This window comes from Marmota flaviventris, chromosome 14 (genome assembly GCF_047511675.1).
Source record: "Marmota flaviventris isolate mMarFla1 chromosome 14, mMarFla1.hap1, whole genome shotgun sequence".
In the NCBI taxonomy this organism is placed as follows: Eukaryota; Metazoa; Chordata; class Mammalia; order Rodentia; family Sciuridae; genus Marmota; species Marmota flaviventris.
In genome coordinates this window covers 20782325-20803602 of record NC_092511.1, presented here as the reverse complement: position 1 = coordinate 20803602, position 21278 = coordinate 20782325, and the positions used below count along the sequence as shown (strand labels likewise).

The following is a 21278-nucleotide window of genomic DNA, read 5'->3' as shown; positions in this document are numbered from 1 at the left end:
CTCTACCTGGGTCTGGCCCCGCCCCGCCAACCGTGAGTTCAGCCCCGCCCCCCCACCTGACGCCCAGCCTCCACAGCCCCAAGGCAGCTCTACCTGGGCCCCGCCCCTCCACCTGAGGCCCGCCCAATGGGCGGCTGCACAATCTGCTGCACTGTCCCTGGGAGGCGCAAACACACGACAGTTTTAGCAAAAAGTAGACTTTATTTCAGCAGCAACTGAGGCGAATCGAATGGCCCCCCAGGGCCACCACTGCAGCACCACCTTTCTCTCCCGCCCATCCGCCCCAGCGGGATTGTAGAACTCGGCTCCCCCAGTGCCCATGGGCCTCCCGTCCACACAGGCTGGGCGGAGCCGCCAGGTCAGCTACTAGCCCCCAGCTAAAGGCGGCTGCTGAGAAGGCCCAGGCCCATGTCTGTGCAAAACAAGTAAACAAAGTGCAGAGGGGAGGAAGAAAGGGGGAGGGGAGCACGATGCTCAGAACCAGGGAGCCCTTAAAGCCCTCCTGAATGATAAAGGACTGAAGGGGCTTCACAGGGTAATACTGACTGGGGGGAGGGGCAGGAGGGCTGCAGCTTGTCCAGGGACAGCCACAGCTCAGATAAGGGCCTGGCCCGAGTGAGCTCTAAGAGGAGACGGTGACAGCGGCTGAGTTGATGGTGTTGTTCCTGGCAAAATTGAACTTGTTCAGGGTCTCCTCCAGCAGAGAAGTCAGTCGGCTCTGGTCAGCCTGGGAAGAGGAGCTCAGTGAGGTGGGCTGAGATAAGAGAAGGCAGGGAGGCAGCCAGGGTAGAGGAAGGTAGGCAGGAACCTCACCTCACTAATGAAGCCCAGCTGCACCAGCTCAGCTGCCAACTCTGGGATGTTCTCATCTGACAAAGAAACAGGAGGGCTGAGTATAGTAGGAAGGGACACAGAGCTCTTCAAATTTTAGGGGCTAAGACAGTTATTCTGTGGGAGCAATATTTTACTGACTTGTCATCTTCCCACCCCTGAATATGTCCCTTAAAGATAAAGCTCACAGGCCCTCCATCCTCCAAGCAAAAGGAGAGACTCACTTGGCATCAGATCACAGCTCAGGTGCCGGTTCAGTTTGTCCTCCAGCTTCAGCAGAAGTGTTAACTAGAGAACAAGACCAATAAATAAATAAATAAGGCTCCTCTTCCTCCACCCTCTGCCCACCCAGTCCTGTGCAGTCCTGGCCTTGAGCCTTACATGGTGTTTGACTCCCTCTTCCACTGATTCAATGTTGCACTGCATCAGCACCACCTAGGACACAACAAGACAGGAAAATTACTGGAATAGAAAGCAGTCACACCTGGAAGCCTTCATAGGCCACACGACACGATGACCAGAGGACAGAAACACACACTTTTTCTCTAATGGGTAAGGCTTATTTGAGCTGCCCCTTCCCCAGTGACCATGGACACATTCACACCTACATAGCCCCCACCTTGCGGGTTTCCACCTCGGCTGGCTCAGGTGTTGGAGTCTTAACAGAGGGGGGAACTACAGGTGATGTCACCTCCTCCTGCTGTGGCTGCTGGGGCCTAGGCAGCCCAAAGGCTGTCAGAGGGTAGATCCCATTCCTGGAAAGAGGTAAAGACAGGTTACATGGGGCTCTGGAGTACCTTAGGACACCTGCCCCTGCGTCCTTAAGGAAGCCTGCCTCACTCTTCCCTTACCTGACATCTTCAAGGAATTTGTCTAATTCCAGAGCTGGTGATTGGGAATACCTAAAGAAGAAAAGAAAGATAATGGAAGTAAGGGAACAAGCAAAACAGCAGACTCAACCTTTCCCTGAGAACGAGCATTTTACAGATCCTCAGAGTGGTAGTGACCCATTTGTCCCTTTTAGACCCTCTCAGTTGGTTACTCACAAAGTTTGAACTGCTTCTCTTCCTGGACCTGCAGGGATTTCAGCCAGTACAGCACTGGTATCCATGTTTTTGGTGATCTCCTCCAGAGCGTTCTCTGGGATCATGTCTGGAGGGCATGATGGAGTAGAATGTTATGAATAGTGGAATGGAAGCACAGGGCCAAAGAATCTCTTTGGAAATAGAAGAAAGAGAGCATGCCAGTGAGAGTTGGAAGAAAATTCCTAGTAGGGTTCAAGGGGACTCACGTTGGTGACCCACAATGCAATGGGCAGCAAGGAGTTTGAGTGAGGGCACTTCAAATAGTGCTGGGTGGAAGAGAAGTTCTCTGGCTGTTGGTCTGCGTGCAGGCTCAGACTGCAGGCACTTCTGAATGAACTCCTAAAAAAAAGAGTTAAGAACTGGAGCAGGCATCTGGCAAACACCCCACCAAGTTCATCTTTAAAGCTCTCATTACAAGGCTTTGCACACACTAGGTGTTCAGCACTTGTGGAGAAAACACTGACAAATGTACTTGAAAGGGGTTTGAAAATATAAGATAGTATATCAAAAGATATCATTCACTGTCTTTCTGGTCTTAATTATTTTTTATTCTCGAACCACAATCTTTTAAATATTTTTCAACTTTTCCCTTCCCAAATTTTACCTATTGTGGTAATATTCACTTTATTTCCCAGGCCTAGTATCACAATTTTTTGTCTACTACAATCACTGAAATCCACTGGATTTCCCATGCTTTCTTTAACCATGCTAATCCTTTTTTACCTCCTGGAGGTCCCATGACATAACCTTTCTTACTTTCAGTCTTAAAGGCCAATAAGATCTGATACCTAATTTTTCACTTGAATATTCTACCACAATGTGAACTAGAAACTTATTTCACACTGCACTCAAGACTTCTAGCTTTTCTTCTTTCCTTTCCTGTTCCCCGTTATATTTATCTCTAATGAGTTACAAACTAGTCTTGTTTGGACTTTCTTGTCCAGCTTCTACTTATTATAGTCAGTCTATCTACAGATTCGTATTCCCTAGGTCCTTTCAATAGGTCATTATTTCCAGGAACCTTCTAACTAAAACTATAAATATGAAATCCCCAAATGACTGATTTGATTAATTTAAAGTGATTATTTTGCTTTCAAATGTCAAGAGAATTTAGCAACTGTGTACAGTAACCATCAAATTAGTTTACCTCCATTTAGACACACTTCAATTAACATAAAATTTTTAACCCCAATATTACCATCTTAAGCTCTAACCTGTTGTATGTATACAAAAACAAGGTAGACACCTCTTAGGGAAATTTTACATTTTTGTCTTTTTCTGCTTTATGTTTTCCTGCTCAAAGAGTCTAAGTGAAGAAAAAATATGAAGACACCTGAAAGTCAGTTAAGAAGGCAGCAATCCTGAAGAGCCTTACCCTCTGTAATGAGTCTTCTAGAAGCTGGATGGCACTGCTGATGGCTTCTTGTGGCACATATGAAGACTCTCCATTGCCCTGAATCTCCAGCACTGCCATCTGCAGTGAGGAGGAATCCAAAGGAAAAGGAGAGACCTAAGAACCTCAGTGCTCCCACAGTCACTCCCTCAAGATCAGCATCTTCCTTGTCCTCTATTTCCCTCTTCTGTCTTCTAATTTCACCCTTTCTTTTTGCCCCCCTCCCTCTTTAGTTCCTCACCTCCAGTGCACACATGCCAAAGGAATAGATGTCCACTGCTGTTGTAACATTAGTGACTTCTAAGAAAACAGAAAGGACTTAGTGAAACAGAGGATTGAGGACAAGGGGTGGCAGATAGGCCTTTTAAACATAATTGTATGCTAGTAAAGTAGACTATATAAGTTTTGGTTGTATTACCACTGTACCTCAGGTTATAAGGTGCAAAACACCAGGGCATGAGGACAGGACAGAGAAGCCAGGATGCCTCACCTCCATACTCCGGTGCAAAGAAGTGTAGATTCTTCTGCTCTTCCCGACAAGTCTTCACATGATTGTTGATAGTGTCAGGAGCCACTGGGAGTATGGAAGATACCCATAATCTGACCACCATCAACAAAGCATAGTCTCACTCCAGAGAGAGAGGCCCCCAAAAGCCAAATTTTTTTGAAGTCTCCTTTCTAACCCTTAGCAGACACAAACCTATCCCCTTTCTCATCCTGAACTACAGACCATACATGGACTCTACCTACCTCCCCCTTTTTCCTCACATCTGAGGACCCAAACTCAGGAACAACAAAGGATTCAGATAACATTAACAGACACTAGTTTGGGGCTAGTCAAGAAGTAACATATCTAAGGGAAATTTTTCACTTGTGACCTGTTCATCTTCCCATAGTCCCAAATTTATCTAATCTCTGATTACCATGAAAATATTCAGTTTTATTTCTTTCATCCACCTTTCAATTTAACATAAAACAACAGGCAGCCCTTCCTAATCTGAGAGGATTGGAGACCTTAGGAACTTGGATAAAAATGGTGAAGAAGCAATAAATATAACTGAGGAGGAGCTAGCCTCCTTCTTACCCACCTTTGCCAGAAACTCAAGAATCAGAATTAAATCAATACCCTTGAATCAGTTTTACTTTGAGTCCACCAAAACTTTTTAGACTCCTGTTCTACTCTCTTTCTCAACGCTACCTGCTACAGGGCTGCACGAGGAACCAGGGCCAGGCCTGATTTGGACTCACTCCAATCATAACAATGATTACAAGTCACAGAGAATCTGGGAGCACAGCATGATTTGGGGAACCAGCCTGATGATGAGGGGGAATATGAATCTAGGAGTAAGTGTCCAGCCAGGCAGAATCCACAGGAAACAAGCAGGTTATGGAGGGGCAAGCAGGTAGAAGGCTGACAGGGCAGAAGCTAAGCAGGCAAAATTAGGCAGGGGAGATAGGGGACCAGGCCTTGCTCCCACGACTGCATGCACTGGGCAGCCGCACAGGGAGCAAAGGGAGCACAAACAGAGCCCCAAGTGGGGCAGAGGGAGCTCTCACCATTAGCAAAAATCCTATGAAAGACTGTTGGGAACAGAGCAGCCCGTAAGCGGGAGGGAGGAAAACAGAGAAAAGTTGTGAGCGATGGAGCAGCCAAGCCCCAGACAAATGGATACATAAACACAACACACGGAAATGTACACTGCACACAGATACACAGCAAATGAAAGCACTCACAGCAGGCACAGCCCGGAACCTCCTATGGTTGGGTCTGGGCCCAGGGGCTCAAATCAGATCTCACATCCACTTCTTGCCTTTTCCCAACCTCCTATCAATATTTCTGTATTAACCCCAATCTTCCTCCGAAAAAAGTACAAAATTATATACTCTATCCCATCTCCACTAATTAGCTGCTCTCTATGTAGTATCTCTAGCAAGATCCTATCTATTATCACCAGCCCACATCTCAGAATTTTGCTGTTCTCTCCCATTCTTTTCATCTTACCCCCTAGTTCCCAAATTCCCGAGGCTCCCCTGCCCAGAACCTCTCCCTCCCCTCACCAGAGCCAATCTTGATGAGTCCGTTGTGCTGGATGAAGATGGTGTCACAGGTCAGGTTCCCATGGATGATGGGGGGGTCACAGGAATGCAGGTAGCTGTGGGGGCACTGGGCTGTTAGAGGGGCCACTGGGAAATTAAGGGCAAGGGGAACCCAAGGGTTAAGAGAAGCAAGGGCCAGGTTTCCTGCTGACCACCATAAAGATAATCCCCAAACTCTGAATCTTGATTATACCTGATGATTTAAATAGATGTATAAGCATTAAGAGAAAGAGGCAGGAGATAGTGTTGCAGTTAGGACAATAAGAGAAACCCTTTACAAAACTTGTAGGGGGCCTAATCTTGACAGTGTATCAGTCAAAGTGGGGAAAGGCAGAATAGAACATCAGAGTAGTACCCTACAATCTGGAGGAACTACATTAGGAAATATGGGAAAGAAACTAAGCAAATATTACTTACCTTAGAGCAGAAAGGATCTGTGTGCACCAGCGTTTCCAAGCCTGGAAGAGAATTTGGTTGAAAGGTCAGCAATAACCCCCTCTCTTAACCCTCCCACCAGTCTTTCCATCTTTCCATAACCTCCATAATCAGATTTATAATTAATACAATCTTTTAAAACCCCAACCAGCCTAAAACTTGGCCCTCCCTTCATACTTTTTCATTCATGGTCTTGTGGTTCTTTTTGGTCTTCTTCAGAAATTGCTTAAGACTCCCAGATGACATGTATTCAGTGATAAAAATTACCTGGGGAAGAAAAGCACTCATTATAAGGCTTTACAGTAGAAATGATCTCTTACCTGAAAATATTTACACAGATATATATTAAATTTGTAATTTTTTTCCAACTTTCTCTCCTTTTGTTCTTAGCATTGTTTCTTTAGTTAGATTGAATAGCACCATGAAAACTACTCAGCAATAAAACCTATGGGATGAAGGAAGCAAAAATTCACTCTTTTTGCTCCATCTATATCCAGATAACCGGCATGGGTGGCAGCTGAAGCCCTACTCTCACCACCACAGCAGCTGATTCCAGTTGTTTCAAAACTACTCAGTTTCAATCACTGAGCATAAAAAGAACAATAAATGTAGCTAGAATCTTGCAGTTAAACTCAGGAAATACCAGGAAAACATTCTTACCCTGGCCTTGTTCTCTTTAATGTCAGCCCAATACTTGTGAAATTTAACAATGTTGAGATGTTCCAACTGAATCAGATTATCAAATACGGCACGGACCTTTTCCTGGAACAAGGGAGACAATGGGATAATGGAGCTCACAAATCACTGTAATAATTCTAAAAAGCCAGTTCCCATTCCTCCCCAGAAATGGTCTAACCCCCAACATGCTCTCCTCATAGCCAGCTGCCTGACATCTATTCCTCTTTAGCACCATTCAGTGGCATCCTTTCACCATCACCTACCTCCTGCAGCTTGTAGTTCTTGCGCTCAGAGAACTGTACCTCATTCCACACAACCTCCACACCCTCCTCTGTATCCATGGCCAGGTATGCACTGTCGATTCCTGGCACATTCCGCTGATTTACCTGAGAAGCAATTCAAATAGAATTCAAGTTACTCCATGACTTCTCTATTTTAATACTCCATATGATCCTCCCCTAATCCCTGTTAAAGTTTGATCTGCCCCTTTGAGATTGCTCCACCAGTCCTTATTCTCTTAGAATTTACAATCCCAAGAGTAACATTATCATCGTACCTCTTCTCTCCTCTTCTGCCAGCGCCCACAGGGTGACTCTTCCAAGATCTCAGATTCATCTTCACTTTCTTCTTCTTCCTCTGGGGATGCAGCTGAGGTTGTGGAAGTCACAGGAGGCGAAACTGATGTCAGGCCAGGAGCTGAAGATGAGGATTCTACTTTTGGGTCCGAGCCACTGCTGAGTACTGTCTGGGACTCCCCCTCCGACATGCTGGAACAAACACTCAGGCCTGCATTGGTTGGTTGAGGACAAAGGGAGAAGGCAGAGAAGGTCAAGACAGATCTACAAGGTGGTCATGGTGGTGCAAGCCTGTAATCCCAGTGACTTGGGAACTGAAGCAGGAAGACCACGAATTGAAACTCAGCCTCAGCAACCTAGCAAGGCCCTAAGCAACTCAATGAGACCCTCAGCAACTCAGCAAGACCCTGTCTCTAATAAAAAAAAAAAGGGCTGGGGATGTGTCTTGTTGGTTAAGTGCTCCTGGGTTCAATCCTTGGTACCAAAGAAAAAAAAGATGGATCTACATTTAATAACCTTAATAATCTCATCTGCAGGTTCAAAGAAATATAAAACAAGTAATTCCCCTTGTCTCCTTTAAATCCAAAATCAGAATTACTCCTATCTAAACACTGAAAAATTAACTACTCTAACTCCAGTCTACAGAAAGGGAGCTATCTTAGTTGAAGATGACTCACTCAGGAGTGACAAACACAAGACTTATGGCAGCATAACCCCACTTAGTAAGGTCCAAAAGAACAGCAGAATCAGATGTTCCATTCCTTCTCAGCAAATATTCATCCAACAGGCTTCCCTTTGAATTCCCATATATCCCTATTTGCCCTGTGCTCAAGAACCAGGATACATAGGTGATATTCAGACAGATGATTCCAGACTCCAAAATGTTCTACTGAACCATCCTTAAGGCTAAACCTGTACCACCCCCAGCCAACATATCCAGCTGAAACCCTTAGCTGATTTAGCCAGCTGAATTAACCTTGGCATCCACTATCCAAACCCTCCTATACACAGAACAAGCCTGCTGGCTCATGGTGAGACTACCTTTAGGTCAGGTGATTTAATCCCTGATGACCTCACCAGGGCAGTGGTGACTGAATCCCTGATGACCTGACCTTCCCTATGATGTGAGAGTATGGCAAATGGGTATTGGTTAGCAACATTTTAAAAAATTTACTTATTCAACAAATGTTTAGTAAGCACTTAGTGTGGATCACACACTGGGCAGGTGCTTTAGATACAACAGTGAACAAAATAAATGAGATGTCTACAGTTATGAAGCCACAAATTCAAGGCAGATCTAAGACTTTAAACTTCTAGTTTTCATTTCATTCACATTGCTCAAAGGTTCTGAAGTGTCCATTCTCTGGGCACTGGATCTAACATAGGTATTTATTTTGGGAACAAAAAACTCAAGACAGGGCTGGAGTTGTGGCTCATGTGAGGCACTGGGTTCAATCCTCAGCACCACCAATAAAATAAAATAAAATGTATTGTGTCCATCTACAACTAAAAGTAATAAATAAAAATTTAAAAAGCTCAAGACCTAACTTTTATAGGAAAAAGTGTTATACAATATAACATTTCTTCAGGGGTACAGTACTTGAAGGAAAAAGATAGTCATTTACCCATGCAAAAAGTCACAGGACAATCACTGAATATTATTCTTCACCTCTAAGAACAAAGGCTGTTGAATCTGTGGGCTTAAGGGATTGCTGTCCTGTATGAAAGTAATATCCTGGAAAGTACATCTGCACCTCAAAGTCATTTCAGAATGCCAGAAGCCTCCAGTCAACATCAATCTTTTAGGGCTGGGATTGTGGCTAGGTGGTAGAGTGCTCACCTAGCATGCATGAGACACTGAGTTCGACCCTCAGCATAATATAAATATAAATATAAAATAAAGATATAATGATTCTCACTTCTGTCCATTCTCTCCCCCAAGGTACAAGGAAGTTTAGCACAAGTCAGGAGACTTTTATAAGATGAAATTCTAGCGAATACCAAGGAGCAAAAAAGCACTACAGAAAAAAACAATCTGACAAGATATTCTTATATTAATTTCTAGGTCCTTGCCTATCCTAGAGAGATTCAACTCAGTCAGCCTAGAAAGCTACTATAGTATCTGTTGTTTTAGTAATCAACTAGAAAAGTTGGGCTAGAGATCGTTTTTCTTCTTCCCCAGAAAATAAGAAAACAGTAAGAACATCTGTATCAGTTACTTCCTAAAGCAGCTGAATGTGTCTATCTTTTAGTAAAATTACTAGATTACAATAGGAGATACTAATGGAATTTTAATACAGAAAGGCTGTATACAGCCAATGGGATCTGAAGAAACTTCTGGACCCAGGGCACAGACAACTAATCCACTTGGGTTTCACCAGAGGAGGAACCAAACCGTCATCAAAGAAATAGATGCCCCAGGAATGTGCTTGTCTCCTTCCTCCCAGTCTTGCCCCTGTAAGGAACACGAGGGCAAAACCCCAAGATCCTTCAGTGCCCCTCCTATTGATAAAGAAACCTTTGCAACACTGGGGTTCTGCTCAGGGGTATCTAGAGGCTCAGTAAGATCACAGGCGGATCGCAAGGCTCTCCTGGTCGCCTTCAGCCACCCTGAGGCACACGGTTCGTTCACTTCGCTCAGCGTTGGCAGTCCTGCAAAGTTGTTCCCGGGGCCTTTCATTACTAGACTGCAAGCTCTCGGTACGTCAACTTCTCCAACGCCCTCAGCCACAGACCCCTTAGCAGTCCTCACCCTGAGCAGACTGCAGAAAACCTCTGAGGCCCGCAGAACCGTACGGTCGGAAATAAAGCAAGCTCGAGGTGGAAGATGGCCCTCAGAATTTCACACTCCAACAGGTCGCCCCGCCAGGGTCAGGAAGCGCGCGGCGGCCGGGGAGGGAGTCCTGCCTGGAGGGCCGGGGAGCGCGCAGCGGCCACCTCATCAAAGGCCGGCCCCGCAGCGCCGTCAGGCCGCAGGCCACGCCCCCGCGCCGTCGGCGCACCGCCCGGCGAGCAGGCCAGGCCGGGACTCGGCGCTTCCTTCCGCAGGCCGCGGGGCCGCGACTGCCGCCCCCGCCCCCGCCCCCGCCGCCGGCCCCGCCTCTCGCAGCCGGAGTTCCAAGCGAACGCTGGGGTCTCCCGACCCGCGCCCGCAGAATTCTGGGCCGCCGCCTCCGCCGCCGGCGCCACACCAGGGAGGACGGGCGGGCAGACGAGCGGGCGGGCAGCGACAGTGGGACCGAGGCGGCCCCTCGCTCAGGAGGGCCGGGCCCAGCCGGGTCTGGCTGCCGAGTGAGCAAGGCCGCCTGCAGCACGGCGGTCCTGGGGCTCGGGGTCGACCCCTCTGTCCTCTCGCGAGCCCCTCCCTCCCGGGCCTCATTCCCCGGGCGCTCACCTCCCGACTCCGCGCCCGCAGTCTGCGCTTCAGCTCCAGCTCGGGTTCCGCGGCCCAGGATCACAGCGACTCCCTCACAGCTGCGCTCCGCAGCGCAACCGAACTGCGGGCCCCGCCCTCGCGGCGTCCGGACCAACAGATGGGCGGTGCCGCACCGCCGCCAGGTTTCCATTGGACAGGGCGGTGGGGGGCGGTGCCCCAGACGGTCGCTCGCAGGTTGATCTTCAGCCGGGTCTCCTCCCCTTGCGTCGCTCCCGCAGAAGCCTCGCCGAGGTTTCGGTGTTTTCAGTCCCAACCGAAGCTTGTTTCGCTGTCCACCCCTCCGCCCAGTCCAGGTGCCCCCCAGTGATTGTGCTGGACTAGGGGAAGGCCTTCTTCCTCTTGAAGGCGCCATGACAGTTCTAATCTCACGGAAAGACAAAAGGATCAAAAGACATAGCTTTCATCGGAGGGAAGAGCCCACCCACTTTCACTATTTGGGGACAGTGCAACTGGACACTAGTTCTTCAGGAAGCTTTAAAAAAAAATCACAACGTTGAAAATTGATAATTAACTCTCTGCATAACACTATTTGCCAAAACTTTGCAAGAGGTTCTCACAGATGTTATCTCATTTGGTCCTCACAAGAATGAATTCATTGAAGTTATCTTTGAAATTATTTATTGATAGTTGACAAATGAAGAAGAAGAAGAAGAAAGAAGGAAGAAGAAGAAGAAGAAGAAAGAAGGAAGAAGAAGAAGAAGAAGAAGAAGAAGAAGAATCAGAGGCCTTATAGTATTTAAGAAATTAAATTGATAAATGTAGCCTGGAGTGGTACCCCACGCCTGTAGTCCCAACTATTCGGGAGGCGGAGGCAAGAAGACCGCAAATTCGAGGCCAGCTTTGGCAATTTAGCGAGACCCTGTTTCAAAAAGGGCTACGGATGTGGCTCAGTGGTAGAGTGCCACTAATTTCAATCCCTGATACGGAGGGTGGAGAATAAACCGAGAATACGAAACAGATTCATCAAAGTCTTCGTTGAAAAGCTATTTGGAAAGAATTTTGATTAGCTGCGCGAAAATGGAATGAAAAGATGATAGATTCTGCGTGAGTCATTAATCTGTGAAAACTAAACGCAGTGCCTGAGGAATGGAAGTTGGTTCTGCCATTAGAAATGTATTATGAAGGGAGGAGGATGAATCAATCATCCGAACTCGGGAATGTCATAATCACTAAATTTCACGTCCTTAAAGAGAATCTCTAATGGTACTTCACCGGGAGAAAGGAAATCTGGCAAACACTTAATTTCTCTTTTCTTCACCTCAAAGTATTTATTTTAAAAATTAATCTTTCCTGGGCTGTGGCTGTGGCTCAGTGGTGGAGCACTTTCCTGACATGCGTGAAGCGTTGGGTTCCATCTTCAACACCACACAAAAATAAAATGAAGGTATCGGTGTCTACCTACAACTAAAATCAATTATAATAATAATCTTTCCTCCTTCTTTTACCTTTGAGAGGACTCAAAACGTCTATTTATAAATATAATGAAAGTTATGGACCTTCTTTTGCATTTTTTTTCCCAGAAAGATCGGAAACATGACGTTATAAACAAAATGGACATGTGGCCATTTGTATCAATAAGGGCATTAACAGCTCAAGAAATCTCATCAACAGAAAACTTGAATATATTTTCCAACATTACAGAATTTCAAGTTTGTCTTAAATCTATTGTTAAAATTCTGCATTCAAGCCAGGCATGGTGGCACACACTTGTAATGCCAGCGACTCAGGAGGCTGACACAGGACGATACCAAATTCCAGGTCAACCTCAGCAATTTAGCCAGACCCTGTCTCAAAATGAAAAAAAAAAAAATAGGATTGGGAACATAACTTAGTAGTAAAGTGCTCCTGGGTTAAAGCCCCACTGCCAAAAAAAAAAAAAAAAAAAGAAAGAAAGAAAAGAAAAAAATTCTACATTCATGCATTAGAGGGTGATGTCTAGAAGCAAGGGGCCCCAATGGACCAGTTCAGGCACCTGGAGTACAAGGGACATATTCTTCATTTCCCTCAAATTCATTATAGGATGATAGCTATGATTAGGGAAGCATGTTTCTAGCTCTCAAAAACAATTCTGTGCTTTCCTGATGTTTTCTTGGCTTTTCTGTTGCCACTGTCTCATCTGAATTCTCTGAGAGTTCATCTCCAGGGTTGAAAGTCTCCACCCTGGAAATCAAGTAAATTCATGTCTTCCAAATCTTGCAGTAAAACTGATATTCCACAAAGATGTACCATGGGAATTTTGCTCTTTTGCATCCTCCCTGCATGAATTTCAACTGTGCTATCTCTGATGATAATGGTGTAGTGATGTAGTTCTTGAAGTTAATCTGCCATAACTTTTTCCTGAAACAAGTAGGGCAGACTTGGGAACAGCCAGGACAGCAAGGAACGGGCTTAAAAATGCATTTACCAGCCAGGCACACTTGTAATCCCAGGAACTCTGGAGGCTGAGGCAGGAGGATCTCAAGTTCAAAGCCAGCCTCAGCAGATTAGTGAGGCACTTAACAACTCAGTGAGACCCTGTCTCTAAATAAAATATAAAAAAGAGCTGGGGACGTGGTTCAGTGGTTAAGTGCCCCTGGATTCACTCCCCAGTACCAAATATATATGTTTCAGTATAATATTTAGACAGTAGCTTCTGTGAGCTAGGCACTGTTTTAATTGCCTTATGATGTATCAATTCATTTAATCCTCACAAAAATCATATAAATATTAACAATTACTATAGAAAGTGAAATCTTTTGTAATACTAATTCTTCAAAATGATTAAAACTTTGATATATATTTTCTCCATTTCTTTTTCTATGTACATATTAATATATATATATAATATAAAATGAAAACAAGCTTATATTACATCATTTTTTTCAATTTATATTTTCATCTTTTTTCAGTGCAATGCAAATACCGCTAAAAAGTATTTCAAGACTTTTACTCTACTAATAAAGTAATCCCTTGCCCATATGTGCCAACATTTAATAGCTACTAGTGGATATTGGAGTAATTTACAACATTTATTATTATAAATAAAGCTGCAGTGAAATATTCTGCTACATACATCTTTGCCTGCTTGTGAAAATTATTTTTGTACATTCTTACAAATGTAATTACTGAGTCAAAAGATAAAAACACATACATATTAGAATGACCAAAATCCAGAACACTAACACCACCAAAAATTGTGGAGAAGTGGAGCAACAAGAACTCTCATTTATGGTGGTGGGAATGCAAAATGATAGACACTGGAAGACAGTTTGGTGATTTTTTTTATTATCATTATTTTTTAAATTTTTTATTTGTTCTTTTCACTTATACCTGACAGTAGAATGTATTTCGGCATATCATGCATACATGGAGTATAACTTTCCATTTTTGTGATTGTACATAATGTGGAGTTGAACTATGTTCAGTTTGGTGATTTTTTACAAAACCAAATACTCAGGGTTTGTGGCACAGGTCAGCAGTAGAGTGTTGCTTAGCACATGCAATACCCTGGGTTCAATTCCCCAGCACCAAATCAAAACCAAAAGTTAAACATACTCTTATCACATGATCCAGCAATTGTACCCCCTTATTATTTACCCAAAAGAGATAAAACTTATGTTCACGTCAAAGCCTGTACATGAATGTTTATAGCAACTTTATTCATAATTGCCCAAAGTTAGAAGCAGTGAAGATGTCCTTCAGTAGTTGAGTGGAAAAATAAACTGTGGTATATCCAGACAATGGAATATTATACACTGATTTTTTTCAAAATGAGCTATCAAGATATGGAGAAATCCCAATTACAACATATTGCTAAGTGAAAGAAGTCAATCTGAAAAGGCTAAATACTGTGTAATTCCAGTCATGTGACATTCTAGAAGACACTAAACTATGAAGACATTAAAAAGATCAGTGGTGGCCAAAGATTTGGAGATAGGAGGAGGTATGATATGCAGAACACATTTGAAGGGCAGTTAAAATACTGTGTATGATACCATAATGATGTTATACGCTTATATATTATCCAAACCCATAGAATGTGAAAAAGAGAACCCAAAGGTAAATTGTGGACTTTAAGTATGATGTGTCAATATAGGTTCATCAATTGGAACAAATGTACCTTCTTATAAGGACCATTGGTAATGGTAGAGACTACGGATGTTCAGGGGCAGGGGTACATGGGGAATCTCTGTATCTTCCTCTCAATTTTGCTGTGAACTTAAAACTTCTCTAAAAAATAACCTAAAAACAAGACAAAATTAAAGAGCTAATACATGCTGACTTGTACTGAGCACCCTGCTTGTTAATGTGTGTGTGTATGTGTGTATGTGTGTGTGTCTGGAATGTGTGCATTTATCAGATCAATAACAACCCAATCAGGACCCCTAATCCCCCATCCAAAATGCTTCATCCTGTTTGAAAGTTAATGAGGAAGATTAAAAGGAGATATTAAAAGGTCAAAATGAAATCTTCACTTCCTGAGGAGACAGGGTATGAACTAAGAACTTCTTAAATTTGAATAGATATTGCCAAATTGTTCAAAAGGTGTCCAATAACAATGTGAGGGGCTAGGGATGTAGCTCAATGGTAGAGTACTTGCCTAGAATGTGTGAGGTCTTGGGTTCAATCCTCAGCATCACATAAAAAAATAAAGGTATTCTGTCCATTTACAACTAAAAAAGTTTTTAAAAAATATAACAATATGTGGGCTGGGGTTGTGGCTAATTATAAGTGAAGTGAAATATCTTTTCATGTTTTTGTTGTGAAACTATATTTCCTCCTTCAGTTCCTTCCCTGTTTAAGTTCTTTACATGGGGCTGGGATGTGGCTCAAGCGGTGGCGCGCTCGCCTGGCATGCGTGCGGCCCAGGTTCGATCCTCAGCACCACATACAAACAAAGGTGTTGTGTCCGCCGAAAACTAAAAAATAAGTATTAAAAAAAAATTAAGTTCTTTACATATTTTTATACTGAGTTGATTCCCCTCTGACTGGCTTATAAGAACTGATTATATATATTAGGAAAATCCTATTGTTTTCCCAGTTCCCTACAATGTGAATTTCATCCTATTGATCCTCAAATTTTACTCTAATTTTATTAGATCTACTCCAAAAGATATTTCTCATTCTTTTTTTTTTTTTTTTGGCCTGTATGTTGTATTGGGAATTGAAATCAGAGGTGCTTTATAGCTGAGCCATATCAGTTCTTTGAATTTTTAATTTTAAGACAGAGTTTTACTAAATTTCAGAAGATGGCCTTGAACTTGCAATCTTCCTGCCTCATTCTCCCAAGTTGCTGGAATTACAGGTGTGCACCACCTTGCCCAGTTCTTTCTCATTCTTTATTCTCTATGATCTTCATAGCTTTGGAACCAGTGAATAGTTCTGACTTAAAACTCTCTCTTCCCTTCCTTTTCATTTTTTAAATTTTTTTTTTAATATTTATTTTTTAGTTTTCGGCGGACACAACATCTTTGTTTGTATGTGGTGCTGAGGATCGAACCTGAGCCGCACGCATGCCAGGCGAGCGCGCTACTGCTTGAGCCACATCCCCAGCTCCTCTTTTTTTTGAGAGGTCTTTTTTTTAAGTTGCTTGAGGGCCTTGCTAAATTGCTAAACTTGAGATTCTCCTGCCTCAGCTTCCCAAGTCACTGGGATTACAGGTATACACCACAATACCTGTCTTTTACTGCAAATCATTAAATTAATAATGAGTAAATCTGGTGGTGTGAAAATCACATGCACCAATAAAACCATACAGACTCTTTCAGGGTCTTGGTTTCCATAGATCAGGGTAATTGCAAAAACTGGTTACTTAAGTCCCAGTAAAATCAAGAGCAGTCAGGGCATACGTTGATACAATACAAAAATGTAGCCCATGGCTTTTTAAGGAGGAGTTGTTAAATATATCACAATGGAACCATCATGGTGAAGATTTAAAAAGAATAGAAAAGAAAAGCCCAGGGACTCTGCCAGTTGGCACATTGCCATTGTGGACGTTCGTATCTTGTTTGCTTAGTCCAAAGCCTTCAGTTCAGACAATGGTAGAGGAAGGAGAAGACATATTGATTCAAGTAAAAGAGAAGGTCTCTCAAGTTAGTCAGACAGAGGAAAAGATTCAAGTAAAAGAGAAGGTCTCTCGAGCTAGTCAGACAGAGGAAGAAAGTTTAGAGCAGAAAAAGCCATCAGGGGAAAAGTTACAACAGGAGACTGCTACTAACACCTTTCTATCACCAGAGAGCGTAAGTGTCCAGCCAACAGCGCCACCTCCATATGCTGGGAGGCTCCCAACCCCCGCAGTTGATAGTTGGGATCCTGAGACAGGATCTCAAATATTAACATGCCCTGTATTTGAGCAGGCAGGAGGGCAGCGAATTCACCATGCTTTAAATTTCAAAAAAGTGAAGCAGTTAAGAGAGGCTTGTGGGAAGCCGGTGGTGGCAGTTGGGCTCTGAGGGTTTTTCCTGAGGAGCTGTGTGGTGTGGTGTGTGTGTTCTAAAAATAAAGTTTGTTTCTTTTGACAAGAGGCTCCTGAATTGTGCCCAGCCAGACTGCGGCACTTAAGCTTTCCTTTCTTTTTTCTTTCTTTTTTTTTTTTTTAATATTTGGTTTTTTAGTTGTATTTGGACACAATACCTTTATTTTATTCATTTTTATGTGGTGCTGAGGATGGAACCCAGGCCCTTGCAGGTGCCAAGTGAGTACTCTACCCCTGAGCCACAACCCCAGCCCCTAAGCTTTTCTTTTTAAATATGAGACTCAATAACTATATCTTCATCTAATCATCCCTCAAGGGATATGGTGTGGATCCTTTCTTTCAAAAGAGTATCTTCAAATTGAAAACATGATCAAAATGCTCCTTACTTCAAGCTTGGCATTTATATTCCTATAGGACATCCAACTTAGAGAAACCTAGATCTCTTAATAATTATGAATTTATCTAAGGTGCTCCAAAGCATACACATCCCCAAGACCCTCCCTGGATCAAATAATTGTGAATCTCAGGAGTGGGAGTGGGAAGAGACTTGGCTTTCTGTCTACGAATTATTTGATACGGGTAGCCAGACTCTATTAGTTTGAAGGGTCATAACCATCACCTACTCCACCCCTGATCCCTGTCTAGGAATGATCCCTTAGGGCACTGCCTCATCTTTTAGGCCTCTCAGCTTCATATTTTAAGTTATTAAGTGGGGACATGTTTAGCTCTATTATGGTAGTCATATCATAATATTTAATAAAGAATTGAGCCAACTTCTTTCTTTTTGAGCCAAATTCCAAGATAAACATAAATAGGGTCACTGAAGAGGAAAAAAAAAATCTCATAAACACGTCCCATCTAAATTAAGAATTCACTGAGATGATATGATTTCCCTAATTGTGTTCCATTATGTTAGACTCAAAATCATTTATTATTTTTTTCTGTATTTTATAGGCATAAAGGTAACACCTGTCTTGCTTCACAGGAATGTTGTAAGTTTAAAAAAATTATCAGGTCATTCCACAGTTTTTTCTGGGCTAAAAACCCTAATGCAGCCAGGTGCAGTGGCACAGGCCTATAATCCCAGCAATTTAGGAAACTGGAGCAGAAGGATCACAAGTTCAAGGGTCAGCCTCGGCAGTCAAATGATCCTGTCTCAAAATAAAAAATAAAAAGGACTGGGGATGTAACTCCAGTGGTAAAGTGCCCTGGATTCAATCACCAGAACCAAAACCAAACCAAAAGAAAACCCAGAATGTAAACCTTTTAATTTGCTTTACATACTTAACTTACCTTTGTTGTAGTAATAAAGACAACTTTCCTAAATCTAAAATGGTTCACTGAAAAAACAGATTCAGACTTTAAGGAAAGGGCTTTGGAGTTCCTTTTATCATTAGTAGTCTAAGACTCCATTATTTCACAATTTACAGCTGTCCTGCCAGGCCTGAATCAAAGAGCAAATTTTAATTTTATTAAACAAATATTGATTTAGTTTTGACCATGGAAGGCAGTACAATAACAAACAAATATGACAAAGTTCCTTAAAGAGCTCATATTTATTTGAAAATATATCTGTGTAACTTCTTGACAAACCCAACAACAGATATATGAAGTACAGATAGTCTCCATCTTACACTGGCTCACCTTATATTTTCTTACAAAGGTACCAAATGACAATACACATTTAGTAAAAAAGTACTTCATGTTTTGAATTTTTATTTTTTCCCAGGGTAGTGATCTGCTGGGCAGTTCAGTGAGCCATGCAATCATGAGAGCAGACAACATGCAGTTTTGGTAAACTGATGTTTGATAGGTCAGGTGTATTAAGTGCATTTTCTACTTATGAATATTTTCAACTTAAATTGTTTTATTGGGATGCAATGTCATCATAAGTGGAGGAGCATCTATACATAAGATGAATAAAGGATTGATTGACCTCATGGACAAAAAATACCTGGGAAGGTATGTTGGGCTGGATAATAAGCCCCAAAGATATCCATGCCTTCATCATTGAAATTTGTAAATGTTACTTATAGAGATTTGCACATGTTTAAATTAAGACTTTTGAGATCAGGGAGATTATCCTGGATGATCAGAGTCTGCCCTGAATAAAATGATAATTTTATTAAACAAATATTGATTTAGTTTTGATCATGGAAGGCAGTATAATAACAAACAAAAGTGTGGTGGCACACTTCTATAATCTCAGAAACTTGGGAGATTGAGATAGGAGGATCCCAGCCTGAGAATTTAGCAAGACTCTGTCTCAAAATAAGAAATATAAAGGACTGGGAACTGGGCATGGTGGCACATGCCTGTAATCCCAGCAGCTTGGGAGGCTGAGGCAGAAAGATCATGAGTTCAAAGCCAGCCTTGGTCAAAGCAAAGCCAGCCTTGGTCAAAGCAAGTCGCTAAGCAACTCAGTAAGACTCTGTCTCTAAATAAAATACAAAATAGGGCTGGGGATGTGGCTCAGTGATAAAGCTCCTCTAGGTTTAGTGCTGAGTGGCAAAAAAATAAAATCAATAAATAAAAGTAACCAATGTCCATATAAAAGGGAAATTTTGCCTACAGAAAAAAAGAATATGTGACCATTGAAGCAAGAGATTGAAGTGATGCCAGGAAATGCAGGTAGCTCTTGAAGTGGAAAAAAGCAAAGAAACAGATTCTTCCATGCCGTCTCCAGAAGAAAACAGAGCTGTAGGTAGCTTCACTTTAGACCAAGTTCAACTATCTGTTCCCCATGTAAATGAATACATCTGTGGGGTTTTTGTTTTTGTTTGTTGTTTGTTTGTTTTGTTTTGTTTTGTTTGTACCCGAGATTGAACTCAGGGACACTTGACAAAAGACATTAGTTATTAAATGTAAGTTATTAAATTAAAAGTAAGCCTTTAGGACTAATAATACAAATATACACTGCTATGGTTTAAATGTCCCTATCAAAATTCATGTTGAAATTTAATCCCCATTATGAAATATTAAGAGATGGCACTAGGTAAGATTATTAAAGGGGCTTAAGTAATGACGCCTCATTATGGGTTATTTTGAGAGTGAATCTGTCTTAAAAATCAATTTGGCTTCCTCTTTTGGATGAGGCCTCTCACCATGTGATGCAATACACCACCTCAGGATTCAGCATACAATCTGCTCTAACAAGAAGGTTCTTACCAGATGCAGCTGCTCAACCTTGGACTTTTCAGCCTCCAGAACTGTAAGAAATAAACCTTTTCTTTACAAATTTCCCAGTCTTGGGTATACAGTTATAACAACAGAAAATGGACTAAGACACACAATGCAGCACATGAAAGGAATATTTGCTCAACTTCAAGGATAAAAATAAGGTTGTAAACTGAGTGAAGTGGCACAGGCAGGTAATCCTAGTGGCTTGAGAGACTGAGGCAGGAGGATTGCAAGTGCAAGGCCAGCCTCTGCATCTTAGTGACACCCTTTCTCAAAAAAAAAAAAAGCTAGGTATGAAGTTCAGTGATAGAGTGTCCCTGGGATCAACCCCCTTCTTTCTTTTCTTCCTTCCTTCTTTTCTCCCCTCCCTCCACCATTTCCATTGTGTTGAAAGTGGGAAACCTAACAACCCTAACAGAGCCTGACAAACTCACTGTGTTGAGAAGATCAACTCTGGAGTTCAGGTGACTAAAATTTTCAGGGGAGAATTACCAGAATGGATGGAGCTATACAGAGATAGAACTATGAAGACCCACAGAAGAATCCTTTCAAGATTTTGTGTGAGTACTGAGCTAAACCTACATGTGAGAAAACTACAAAGTCTGGGACAAAAAAGAGTAGGTGGAGTACTCTTCCAGAATGCATGAAAGCCAGGGAATAATTTGTGTTCCCATTGGCCAGAAAGCAGAGGCTTCCTAATGCGTAGGGCATCAAATGGAGTCCTCAGAAGGGTAGTGCCCATGTAGAAGAGTAAAATTTGTTCTAGTGTGAATCAACCTAACAAATCTTAACAAAACTTAAATCTAAGCCTTAAAAAGATTGTACTGTTTCTGAGCAAAAAGGAAAAATTCACAATATCTGTTATTCAATAAAAAATTATACTAGGCAGGGCCTGGGGATGTGGCTCAAGCAGTAGTGCGCTCGCCTGGCATGTGTGGGGCACTGGGTTCGATCCTCAGCACCACATAAAAATAAAATAAAGATGTTGTGTCCACTGAAAACTAAAAAATAAATATTAAAAAAAAATTACTATGCAGGAGGCTGGGGTTGTAGCTCAGTGGCAACATTTGCCTTGCATGTGTGAGGCACTGGGTTTGATTCTCAGCACCACATT

The 21278-nt window shown here is 42.5% G+C and overlaps 1 protein-coding gene across 1 annotated transcript; it reads right to left on the bottom strand.

The window, feature by feature from the left end:
- Window positions 1–181: 181 nt before the first annotated feature.
- Window positions 182–10598, bottom strand: Nrbp1 (nuclear receptor binding protein 1). The gene is made up of 18 exons (XM_027933421.1): window positions 10489–10598; window positions 7076–7305; window positions 6783–6905; window positions 6502–6603; window positions 6019–6108; window positions 5824–5864; window positions 5368–5462; window positions 3800–3883; window positions 3551–3609; window positions 3292–3390; window positions 2123–2255; window positions 1878–1983; window positions 1683–1733; window positions 1451–1586; window positions 1213–1266; window positions 1056–1119; window positions 814–869; window positions 182–727 (listed from the first exon to the last, which is right to left on the bottom strand). Exons 2-18 carry the CDS (start codon window positions 7283–7285, stop codon window positions 623–625), a joined length of 1608 nt encoding a protein of 535 aa, XP_027789222.1. The 5' UTR covers window positions 7286–7305; window positions 10489–10598; the 3' UTR covers window positions 182–622.
- Between the last annotated feature and the right edge of the window lie 10680 nt (window positions 10599–21278).

Bases quoted from the DNA above. Each gene is read 5' to 3' on its own strand.
- Nrbp1 (XM_027933421.1), bottom strand. From the start codon at position 7,285: ATGTCGGAGGGGGAGTCCCAGACAGTACTCAGCAGTGGCTCGGACCCA. The intron at 5,865-6,018 runs GTATGAAGGGAG...ATTCTCTTCCAG, and splicing joins ACAAGACCATGAATGAAAAA to GCTTGGAAACGCTGGTGCAC. The intron at 2,256-3,291 runs GTAAGGCTCTTC...TCTTTTTTTTAG, and splicing joins TAGAAGACTCATTACAGAGG to GAGTTCATTCAGAAGTGCCT.